This window comes from Leucopleurus acutus (assembly GCF_964270905.1).
Source record: "Leucopleurus acutus genome assembly, chromosome: 3".
NCBI lineage: Eukaryota > Metazoa > Chordata > Mammalia > Artiodactyla > Delphinidae > Leucopleurus > Leucopleurus acutus.
This window is the reverse complement of record NC_139145.1, coordinates 5,983,107-5,994,242: the sequence shown is the minus strand read 5'-3', so window position 1 is coordinate 5,994,242 and position 11,136 is coordinate 5,983,107. Positions and strand designations below refer to the sequence as shown.

The window sequence follows — 11,136 nt, the reverse complement described above, 5'->3', positions numbered from 1 at the left end:
CCCGTCGCCCCCTCCCCTCGCCTGCCCTCTGCTCGCGGCCGCCGCGGCGCTCCCACCCTGCCCCACCCCAGGCGACCCAGCGTGGAGCGGCGGGAGGCCGGAGCCCAAGGTGAGCTCGGCTCGAGCAGGTGGAAGGGTGGCGCGGACCAGGGCCCAGCTGGGGGAGGGGAAGGGCTCGGGACGCGGCTCTTTGTCTCCCCGAGCCCGTGCGCGGGCAGCCAGGGCCGCTCCTCCTCCCGGCAGGTGCCGACATCCCTCCGGGACGGCGCTGGTGGCTGGCGAGGGGGACCTGGGCGTGTGCTCCCGTCCCCTTCTTCTGGAACCTGTGGCAGCCCCCTGTCCCGACGCTGGTGGTCAGGGTCCCTGAGGGGGCGAGGGGTAGGGGGGTGGATCTCCGGTCCTGAGAGGGAGCAGGGGGTTGGCTGAGGCTGGCATGGCCTGGAGGAAGGCGGTGAGGGTGGGACTTGGGGACAACCATGAGCAGCTGCGCTGGTGAGTGGTGGGTGGGTGGGAAGGAAGTGGATCCAGGCAGAGGTTTGGGCGCGCATGGGTGGCGACGCTGGGGAAAGAGCCGAGAGGTGCCAGGACCCAGATCCCTGCAGGCAGCGTATCTGTCCAGGACCTGGGATGCTGATCGGTCTGTCTCCTCATCAGGTGCGAGATGGACAAGAGGGACAAGTCCAGGGCAGGGGCCGCCGGTCGGACGCCCTCTCCTCGCCCTCCCAACCTTCCGACCCCCAAGCCCCCAGGGTCTCCGCGACCCCTTCCCCCCGTAACCAGCGCGGCTCTTCGAGTTCTGGGAGCAGCGGGAGCTTCAGGGCGAGGGCCTCTGGCAGAGCGAGCGGGGGGCAGCCGGGGAGCCGCTCTCCCGGAGGCTACTCCCCGGGGGGGACCACCGCGGAGTGCTGGGACAGGCCCCCGGAGCCCAGGTACTCCAGCCTCTTTCCCTGATTCGGGCCCCATCTTCTTGCCCCCCTCTCCTCTGAGGCACCAGCCTCCCCTTCCTTTCCGGGGCACCTGCGTTGACTCGGCCTTCCCCCCACAGCCTCCAGGCCCCCAGCAGCTGGGAGAGGGGAGCGGGCCCCTGCGAAGACCCCAGGCCCAGGCTGTATCTCTAGCTCGGGGCATGCCAGCGGGCCCACCAGGTAACAAGCCCCCTCTCCCCTGTTGCCTTGGGCAAGGGTTAGTGTCTCCATCTGGAGGCTTTTAATTAAAGTGTGTGGGAGTACTTGCTCATCACTGGGTGCAAATTGGTGAAAGCTATTATTGGTTGGCAGAGAGGGCATATGTCCTCACCCACGGGGAAATGTAGACTTGGGAGACGAAACAAGGAGCTGGAGCGCTGTCCTGAGCGCAGACCCTTTTGTCCCCAGGCCAGGCCCTCTTGGGCAGAAGGGGCTCCGGCCCCCAGCTGAGGAACCTGTGGCCAGAGGAAAAGCCCCTGAAGGGCCCAGAAGGAGCGCCCTGAGCGCTGGGGCACGGAGAGGTATGTGATCTGGGGAGGAAGGGGGTTCCTCGGATGTGAGGGGGACCAGCCGAGAAGGATCGGCGACCCTTCGGTTTTCTGCTTTGTCCCCAGACTCTCCTGGGTCCACTCCAGCCGTCTCCTCCTCGGCCATCTCCCGTCGATCCCGGGCTGCGGGCGCTGAGGTGGGTGTCCCCCGGGCAGCTCCGAGTGCCCGGCCCCGGCCCCCGACCGAGGCTTCCAGGAAATCAGTGAGCAGCGCCCCAGAGCGCAGCGCCGCAGAGCCGAGCCCTGCCACCAGGAGGCGACCCAGCGCCGGCGGGGGCCTCCAGAGGCCAACCTTGCGCCCCCTGGCTTCCAGCGCCACTCCTCTGTCCTCCCCAGCCCGCTCCGGGGCTTCTCCGGCTGGAACACCCCGGGCTCTGGGGCATCCCTCGCAGCCCAAGTCCAGAGGACTGCAGGCTCTACGCCCCCCGCAGGCCACACCCCCAAGGAAGGGCGCAGTCCCCGCACGGGGCTTTTCTCCTCCTTTGGCCACCTCCTCCCTACCCTGTCCTATTGCACCGCCTTCCCATATCACAGACACTCCCTTGAGGGGCTCGCTCCCACCATCTCCACCGACCACGCCCCCTCCCCAGGCCCATATCCACCCATTGGCCACGCCCCCTCCACTAGCCCCTCCTCCCTCTGCTCCACCTTCTCTGCCGACCCTCCCCTCTCCACCGGCCACACCTCCTTTGCAAGCTCCCCCCGCACATCTGGGTACATCTTTTCCGGAGGTATCCGCCTCTTCCTTGGCCACGGCCACTTTTCTGGCATCAGTCCCTCCATCAGTTTCACCCGCTCTGCAGAGTATGCCCCCCACCGAAGCGTCTTTGGCTTTACCCCCTTTTCCAGCTCTCCCCTCTCCCTTGGCCACACCTCCTTTGTCGGGTCCTCTGCCACCAGCCACTGCCCCTCTACAAGCCCCTCTATCTCAAGCAACATCTCTGAGGAACCCGTCTTCTTCCCTAACCACACCCCCTCTTCAGGCTCCTTCTGCTCTGCCCACGCCCCCTCCGCAGGCCGGTCCTTCTCTGTCTCCACCTTTTCAGGCCACGCCTTATACACTGGCCACGCCTCCCACACAGGACCCTTCTCTGGCCACATCCCCTCCACAGACCTCTCCCCCTTCCTCTCGTCTGACCACACTCTCTCTGCCAGGTGCTCCTCCTCTAGGCTCACCCTCTCCCCTGGCCACGCCTCTGGCCACTCCCCCTCTACAGGCCACTCCTCCTATACAGACACTATCTCTGGCCTCACAGCCTCTGCAGGCCCCTCCTCCACTGGCCGTGCCCCCCACACACACTCCACCTTCTCTGGCCACGCCTCCCTTTCAGGCCGCTCCCTCTCCTCAGAGCTTGCCTCCTCTGCAGGCTCCACCTTCTCTGGCCTCGCTCCCTCTGCAGGCCCCTCTCTCTCCCCCTGCTTCACCCCCTCTGCAAGACCCTCCCTCTCCCCTGGCCGCGCCCCCTCCTCGGGCTCCACCTTCTCTGGCCTCACCTCCTCTGCAGGCCCCTCCCTCTCCCCCCTCTTCACCCCCTCTGCAAGTTCCTCCCTCTCCCCCTGCTTCACCCCCTCTGCAAGATCCTCCCCTTCCCCTGGCCTCGCCCCCTCCGCGGGCTCCACCTTCCCTGGCCTTGCCCGCTTTGCAGACCCCTCCCTCTCCCCCTGCCTCACCCCCTCTGCAAGCCCCACGCCGCCCCCCAACCCCGGGTCCCGATGCCCCAATCTCGGGCCCACGGCTGACCCTGGCGCTGGCCCCGGGCCCACCGCCGCCACCCTCGCGCAGCCCGTCCAGTACGCTGAGCGGCCCGGACCTGGCGGGCCACAGCAGCAGCGCCACGAGCACGCCCGAAGAGCTGCGCGGCTACGACAGTGGGCCCGAGGGCGGCGCCGCAACCTCCCCGCCCGCCGATGCGGAGCTCGCCGCCTGCCACCCGGCCGCCTGGAGCCGAGGTTCCGCTCCGCCGCTGGCCATCCGCGGCACCTCAGGTAAGCAGCCCTCCGGACACTGCGGACCAGTAGGAGGGGCGAGGTTGGAGGCGAGGCTTTGCAACTCGGGGGCAGGACAGTTGGGTCTGAGGGCGGAGTTGATGGAAGGGGCGGGGTCTCGTTCAGGGGCGGGGCTTCCCGCTCCCTTTGCCCAGTCTGGCTCCTCTCCCCGCAGGAGCGCCCCTGCCTTGGTCTCCTGCTGCCGGGTCGGGCTCTGCTGACGGCTTGTGCACCATCTACGAGGCTGAAGGGCCCGAGTCGGCAACTCCCGCCACAGGCGCGCTGGATCCGGGGCCCGGGTCTGGCGCGGGCGGTGGGAAGGCGGCGGCTGGGGCTGGGGCCGGGGCTGGAGCGGCTTCGCGGGGAGCGAAGCCGGCGCGTCTGGGCGAGCTGCCGCTGGGAGCGCTGCAGGCGAGCGTCGTGCAGCACCTGCTGAGCCGGACGCTGCTGCTAGCTGCGGCCGAGGGTGCCGCGGGCGGCACCGGTGGCTCAGGGGACGCGGGGGGTGCCGGCAGCGCGGGGGGAGCCCGCACTGCGCTCAGCGACGCCGAACTGGGCCGCTGGGCCGAACTATTGTCTCCCCTGGACGAGTCCCGCGCCAGCATCACCTCAGTCACTAGCTTCTCCCCGGATGACGTGACTTCCCCGCAGGGTGACTGGACCGTGGTAGAGGTGGAGACCTTCCACTGAGCCAGACCCTAGCCCTGCCCACCCGCCCCACCCCTGCCTTAGGATCCGTCCTTCAGGTTGTACATCTTTGTCTTAGATCTCCCCCTCCCCTCCTCCTGGAGTCCGGCTCCCTGTGGATTGGTCTCAGACCCCTTAGAGCCCTAGAATTTTGGCCCAGGCTTGCGACCCACCCACACCTTTGTCCAAGGCTCACCCTTGAGCCCCGCCCCTTTGGCTTAGGACAAGCTCCCGCTCCCTTCGAGCCTCGTCCCTCCCTCGGCCTAGGCCCTGCCTGGAGTCCAGTGTATCGTCTACCGCGCGCAGCCCGAGTTTGCAATAAAGCCGGGACACTGAAGCCTGTTCACTTTCGCCTTTGCGGTCGCGGGCTGGGGCCCTTCAGCGGCGCAGCTGACCGCAGGGCGGCGAGAGGGTCCGGGCCGGGCTGTGCTGGCAGCTGTGCACAGCAGGTTGTAGCTCTGGTTGAGGGCTTTCCCGAACACTCCCCGGCCTTGCGTCTTCTCCACTGAGGATAGGGTCGCGCGAGGAGGGGCTGGGGTGGGACCAGGCGATGCCGAGTCCCCGTGGTCCAGCGCCGCGCACCCACCCGCGTTCGTGAACGTAGGTTTTCTCATGCCAAATTTCTCATGGAAAAATTAGGTGCAGGAGGGGCCCAGGTGGGGCCGCGCGACCGAGTGAGCAAGGCGTGGGCCGTGTGGCCAGTTGACCAAGCTCTTCCCACGCTCGGCCAGGGGAGCGCGCACTCCTGGGGGGAGGGGAAAGACGTGGGAAAGGCTTGCTTGGATCCAACGGGGGGGGGGGCCCTTCCTGAGGTCCCTCCTCACAGTGTGAACCGCCCTACTTTGCACACCCTGGGGTGTAGGAGGGGGACGGGTGGCCTGAGACCCATGGTCATCTCGGGTCCCTCCAGGGCCTCTCAAGCGCGCACACTGCCCTCTGCTCACCGAGGAGGCTGCAGTGCAAAAGGCGGGCCTGCAGCTGGGTCCAGGGCTCGTGAAGGGCATTCCCTGCCTCCTGGGTGGACCGCACTAGGAGGGCCTGCAGGGAAGGAGCAGCCTCTCCCAAGGCTGGGTGGGAGATCAGGGAGTCCTCACAATGCCCACTCCTCTCCAGGTGCCCTCATCATGCCCCTCTGTGCCTCCCAACCATGGGCCTCGCCTTTCATCCCAACTTCGGGCGTCCTCCCCAAGCCCCTCCAGCCAGGCATTCTTGCCCGTGTTCCAGAGTCAAGGGTCCTCACCAGAGCCAACCAATGTCTTCACTTGTCTCCCCCAGTCAGAATTCCTTGCTCTCCCACAGTGCAGTCACCCTGACCCTGGACCCTTTAAACCCCAGCCCAGGCTCTCCTTTCCAAGTGCCCCTGCCGGAAATGCATCCCTTACGCCTTCCCTCCCTGAGGGTGTCCTGCTTCATACCAAGAATGATGGAGGCCCGAGGGGAACCACAATCCCCAGGGCAGGTAGAAGGACAGAGTGGGACCCTGTGTTGGGCCCTCAGCCCTATCTCTGCTCCTAGACCCAGTCCCTGAAGCCAGGTTCCTGTCAGACAGGAATCACCAAGTCCTGCCTGTCCCCCACCCCAGAAGCGGCTGCCTCCCAACCTGGGGTCTGAAGAGACATTGGCACTGTCGCAGTGGGACACTGCCACCTCCACCCCTGGGAGCCAATCAGTTAGGTGGCAAACTACAGAAGTTCCTTTTTTTTTTTTTTTTTTTGCCACACCTAGTGGCATGTGGGATCTTAGTTCTCCTGACCAGGGATCGAACCCATGCACCCTGCATTGGAAGTGCAGAGTCTTAACCACTGGACTGCCAGGGAAGTCCACAGAGGTCTCTTTTTTAAGCTGGGCCCTGGTGAGAACCCAGGTGTCCTTGTTTCCAGATGCTGAGACAAGCCCAAGGGTAGGGGCTGACTCTTGACATGCTGGGCAGCCAGGGCTCCAAGGCCCCCTGTGAGGGAGCAGGGCAGAACCTCAGACACTTCCCCCAAGGCCATGCCCCCTCCTGGGAGCCAGCCAGCTGGAGCCACCAGCTACCCGGTGGCAACAGGAGAGGCAGACAGCAACTGTCAGGGTCTCAGTGTTAAATCTGTGTGATGGGAATGACGCATGGGCCCACAGGAGCTGTCGTGGGAGGGAATAGAGCTGGGGTTCGGCTGTCCTGGTGCATAACCAGTGTCCTGCCCTGCCGCTTGGCAGGTATCAGGCAGCAGAGTGGGGGACACTTGGTGGGTCCACACTGGGTGTAGAGGGTAGGGCCTGGCTGGCACCTAGCTGGACCCAATTAAATGTCTCCTCCTAGGAAGTCTTCCTTTGCTCCTGGCTGTGTTACCCGCTAACTGGGACTCCGTCTCAGCTCCATGGGCAACCCCACAAAGGATGCTGCCTCTCCGGGCCTTCTTCCCCCAGGGGAACCCCCACTGCCTGGCTGTTTTGCCTCTGCACTGCCCCCCAACACTGTAGTCTACCTGATGGTGCCCCTCTCACCTAAGCCCTCCATGGCTCCCCAGCGCCCTTAGTTCACAGTGCAAACTCTTTCTCTTGACTAGAAAAACCCCTTCCCGGTCTGGCCATGCCCACTCTCTCCTGTTCCTTCTTCACAGACCTCATGTGCCTCCTGCTGGTCCCTGCCACGTCTCACCATTATGCTTATGCCCTTGCAGATCCCCCCCCCCCTCCAGGAAGCCTTCCCTGATCTCCTTACACATTCGTCTAGGCACTTGCCACACTACTGTGCAGGCTAAGTCCCCGCCCCCACCCCAATGTCTGTCTGCTCCACCACACTTGGGACCCCTCAGAACCAGGCACAGTGGAGCACCCGGAAGGCCTTGGGAAGTGGGTGCTGAATAAACCAGATACTGAATCTTCCTGAGGCCCTAAGACTCTTCATTCCTCTGTGTCTCTCAGGGGAGGCCCTAGCTGAGCCACCCAGTCACCCATGATGGGAAATTATGGCCCATCCTCCCTCCCCATCTCCAGAGACACCCTCCTGAAAATGCCCTGCTCTAAGGGTCTGTCCCTACGCCTGACGTCCCAGGTCCTTGGTGACTCGTTCCTACAATACTAACCATCTCTTCTGACGCCCACACTTATGCTCACACTGTACGTGTGAATGTCCTTTCCTCTTCCATGATGCACCCGACCTGGACAGCCTCTTTGCCCCCCCACCCCCGCCCGCACTGGCGTGCTATGACCTCCACCTCTGGTTCTCTTAGATGGTGGGAGGCTCCCAAGGGCAAGGACAGCCTGCTCCCTTCCCCGCTGCTTCACTGGACAAGGGGCCGGGGACCCATGGCTGCTGGTGATTCCCCTACCCCAAGGCCTGCCCCACTCAGCATCCCTTGTCCATTACTGTGTAAATACACTTTATTTTCCATCTTTCCCGCCTGGGCGACATGTGGAGTGTGAACAGGCAGTGTGCAAAATGGTGGGGGGCAGTGTGGGGGGCACATGGGAGAGCCCCTCGGATGCCCACCCTGGTCCCCAGGCTTTGTAACACTGAGGAGTGGGCGACCGGGAAGGGGGTACTGAGCATGGATCCCCACCCCAGGAAGTGCCGGGGAGACTGCTTGTGATGCTGCTCTAGGCTCCAGGAGCACCGAGAGGGTCAGCCTGAGGGTCGTGAGGCCCCAGGGGGCAGGGGTCTGGGGGCATCGTTGGATTTTGGCACCGTTCTTGGTTCTGACTCAGCAGAGACCACGGGACCACCATGAGCAGGCGCTGGGAGGCAACTCAACTGGGAGGTCTCCTCCCCTGGGGCCTGGCTCTGGCCAGAGAGTGGGGCCGGGGATACTGAGAAGGAACGGAAGTGGAGGCTGGGGACCCCCTGGAGAGGAGGCTAGCCTGGGTCGGGGAGCCCCTTCATCACTGGCCAGGCTGGGGTGATGGGACTGTCACAGAGGGAGACGTGGTGTGCTGGGGAGAGGGGGGTCTCTTCACTTCCTTACAGCTGCTCTGGCCCCCAAGAAGCAGGGACAGACACTACCCAGGCCCTGGCTGGTTCCGGCTGGCCACCACACCCTGCGTGGCCCTGCACACAGTCGGGGGGGCTTTGGTTTCTGTCGCAGGGGCCACAGTGCCTGCCCCAGGCAGGAAAACCCAGCCTGGCCATCTGTCCCCAGAGGCCAAGGGTCCCGAGGGTGGCACGGGGTTGTAACGACAGGCCTAGAGCGGCCTCTTCTTCCTCAGGCCTCCTCTAGCTCCTGGGTCCTTCCCAGCCGGGCCACCCTTGTCCCAGAAGGAGGCCAGCTAGGAGGGGGGAGGTTCCTGCTCCTCCAGTCCTGGGACCCCTGGGTCCGCCCCTGCCCTGGCTGTTAAGAGGGGCAGACCCTCCAGGTAACTGGGCCCAGAGGGCTACGGACCAAGATGGGTAAACACTGCTGGGGAGAGTGGGCCTGCCAGGGGACTCAGGATCCCCAGACTTCGGTCCTACCCTCCGCGCCCTGCCGCGCTGGTCCTGGCCCTCGGGGTGGGCGGGACCACCGAGGGCCTGGAGTTTGTTAAGTGCGGGCGGCGGCCAAGGAGCGGGCAGGCGGCGGCCCCGGGCTCCGAGCACGCGGGGCACTGCCTTAGTTGTCCAGGCCCTGGCTGTAGGGCGCGGCCAGCTCGTCGGCATCGCTGTCTGAGCTGCCCTCACTGTCCTTGGCCGGCCGCTCCAGACGGCGGAAGAAGCGCGCGTCGCGCGGGGACAGCGGGTAGAGCGCGTCCTGCAGCGCCGCGCCCACGCCCACGCTGAGCAGCTCCTCGTCCGACGACGGCAGCGAGTCTTCATCCAGGTGCCGTGCCAGGCCGAGCCCGTCGAAGGCCAGTGGGTCCTCGAAGGGCGGCGGGCCCTTCAGAAGCCGCACCTGGGGCGGGGGACCCGCGCGCTGGAGGCGTGGACCGACGTACCCACGGACGGAGTCCGGCCGCCTGGCCCCCTCCTCTCCCGCTCCCCGAGGCGCCGACTCCCGGCCCGTCACCGGCCGAGGACACCGGGGCTCTTACGCCCCTCCCGCGCTCACCTCGGCTTTCAGCTCCTCGATCTGGTCCTTGAGCTCGCGGATGTACTGCGACGAATCCGAGTGGTTCAGCTGGCCCTGGATGCGGCCCTCCTCCCTCTGCGGGCGGGCCAGGTCGCCGGACTTCAGCGCGGGGTCCCGCCCCGCAGCCCGGCCCCAGCCCCGGCCCCGCCGCTTACCTGGATTTCCAGCTCGGCGATGCGCTGCCGCATCTCGGCCACCGCCGCCATGCTGTCCGCCTCCCTCAGGCGCACGGCCATCACCTCCTCCTTGCTCTGGGGGCGGTGGAACAAGCGGTCAAGGGGCGCTGCGGGACGGGCGGGGGCGCGGGCGCGGTGTGTGTGGGGGGTGCGGCACCTTGCACTCGGCCTCGGCCTGCTTGCGGCGGCTCTCGCTGAGCTGCGTCTGCAGCCCCTTGTTCTGCGCCGCCAGGTACTGCAGCTTCTCCTGCAGCGCCGCTCGCTCCGCCTCCACGCGGTTCAGCAGGTTGCGGTGGATGTGGTCCTGGGGGCGGACAGGCGGGGGTCACGGCCTCGCCGCGGGGCCGACCCCGGGCTCCGGGTCCCCTCCCCAGGCGGGCAGCGGCCCACCTGCGTCTCGAGCTCCACCACGCGCTGCCGCAGCTCGCGGCCCTCGGCCACAGCCTGGGCCTCGCGCAGCCGCACGCTCATCAGCTCGTCCTGCAGCTCGCCCAGGACCAGCTTCCGCGGGGACTCCTTCCAGCGGCCGCCGCGGGACAGATGGGCCTGCGGGGAGAGGTCGGCGGTCGTCCTCCGCCTGGGAGCCCCGAAGCCGCTTCGTGCGCGTCGGCCGAGGCCCTCCCTCACCTGCCAGGTGTCCGAGAGCTCCTGCAGCTGCAGTTTCAGTTCCCGCGCCGAGGCCACGGCCTCACCCTCCCGCACCTTGAGCGCCTTCAGCTCCTCCTGCAGCTGCGCCACGTTGTTCTCGTCGGGCAGCGAGCTGTTCCTCTGCGGGGAGAGGAGCAGTCAGAGCCCAGGGGAGCTGCGCGGCCACGCGGCCCTTCCCGTAGGCCCCACGCCCCCGCTCTCCTCTCCTCTGCGCTCCGCCTTGGGCGGCCCGGCTGCGAGAGGGTGCACCCTGGACCCCAGGATGCGCCGGGGGAACAAGGACCAGGCCCGAGGCGGGGAGACCCCGCCCTTGCCGCCCCAGCTGGACATCGTGGTCTGTAAAATCGGTGTAATAACAGCACCTGCTCTCTGGCACAACTGGCCTAGGGCAACCCCCTTACAACATGTGACTGCTAGTAACACTAGCTGGGACAGGATGGGTGCTACCCGCCTGGGAATCTGAGATCCACACCCTCTGGGCCCAGACCCGGGACCTGGCCCAGCTGGAGCAGAGAAGACCGTGGATTTCAGCACCGTCTCCCTGGGGATGGACTGAGGGCCGGACTGAGGAGGCCCTATCCTGGCCTCCCAAGGGCTCAGTGATGAGAGATTCGTGCTCCAGGCTCTTGGACCAAAAGCCAACTTGCTGCATGATGTTCTCCCTGACCCTCGTTTGAGTCTGGGAGTTGGGGTGTGGGGGGGTGGCAGACCTACTGGGCCCACATTTCCCTCTGATGTGGAGGGAGGGGGCGGAAAGCCTAGCTCTGGGCAGGCGGGCAGTTGGGGACCGAGAGGCCGATGGCCCCATGCAAGGCTGTGGCAGAGACACCCCACGTGGGAGGGCACCCAAAATAGCGCAGCTTGGAGGTGGGGGGCATGGCTCCTGCCAGTGGGTGAGTGCTGCCCTCTGGTGGCCGGGGCACCTCCCTTCTGGCAGCGCCTTGGGAATTGAGACAACCGGTGTGGAAGGAGCTGGGAAGGGACCAAGAGGCCTGGTGCTCCCTGCAGGGCTGCAGGTGGGAGAGGATGGCCCCCTGGGTGGTGCCTCCATGGAGGGGAGCAGCCCTGATGGGCCTGGGCCTTGGCCTTCCCTTCCCCCTCTCCA

General features: G+C 66.3%; 1 protein-coding gene across 1 annotated transcript in view; it reads right to left on the bottom strand.

Moving 5' to 3' along the window:
* Nucleotides 1-8,652: 8,652 nt before the first annotated feature.
* Nucleotides 8,653-11,136, bottom strand: part of EVI5L (ecotropic viral integration site 5 like) — a 28,614-nt gene continuing 26,130 nt past the window's right edge. Inside the window, exons 15-20 of the mRNA XM_082836266.1 lie at nucleotides 10,011-10,151; nucleotides 9,774-9,929; nucleotides 9,541-9,687; nucleotides 9,363-9,458; nucleotides 9,187-9,282; nucleotides 8,653-9,051 (exon numbers count right to left, since the gene is read on the bottom strand). Of these exons, the coding sequence (XP_082692392.1) occupies nucleotides 8,752-9,051; nucleotides 9,187-9,282; nucleotides 9,363-9,458; nucleotides 9,541-9,687; nucleotides 9,774-9,929; nucleotides 10,011-10,151 (936 nt within the window). The 3' untranslated portion in view covers nucleotides 8,653-8,751. The remainder of the gene's footprint in view (nucleotides 9,052-9,186; nucleotides 9,283-9,362; nucleotides 9,459-9,540; nucleotides 9,688-9,773; nucleotides 9,930-10,010; nucleotides 10,152-11,136) is intronic.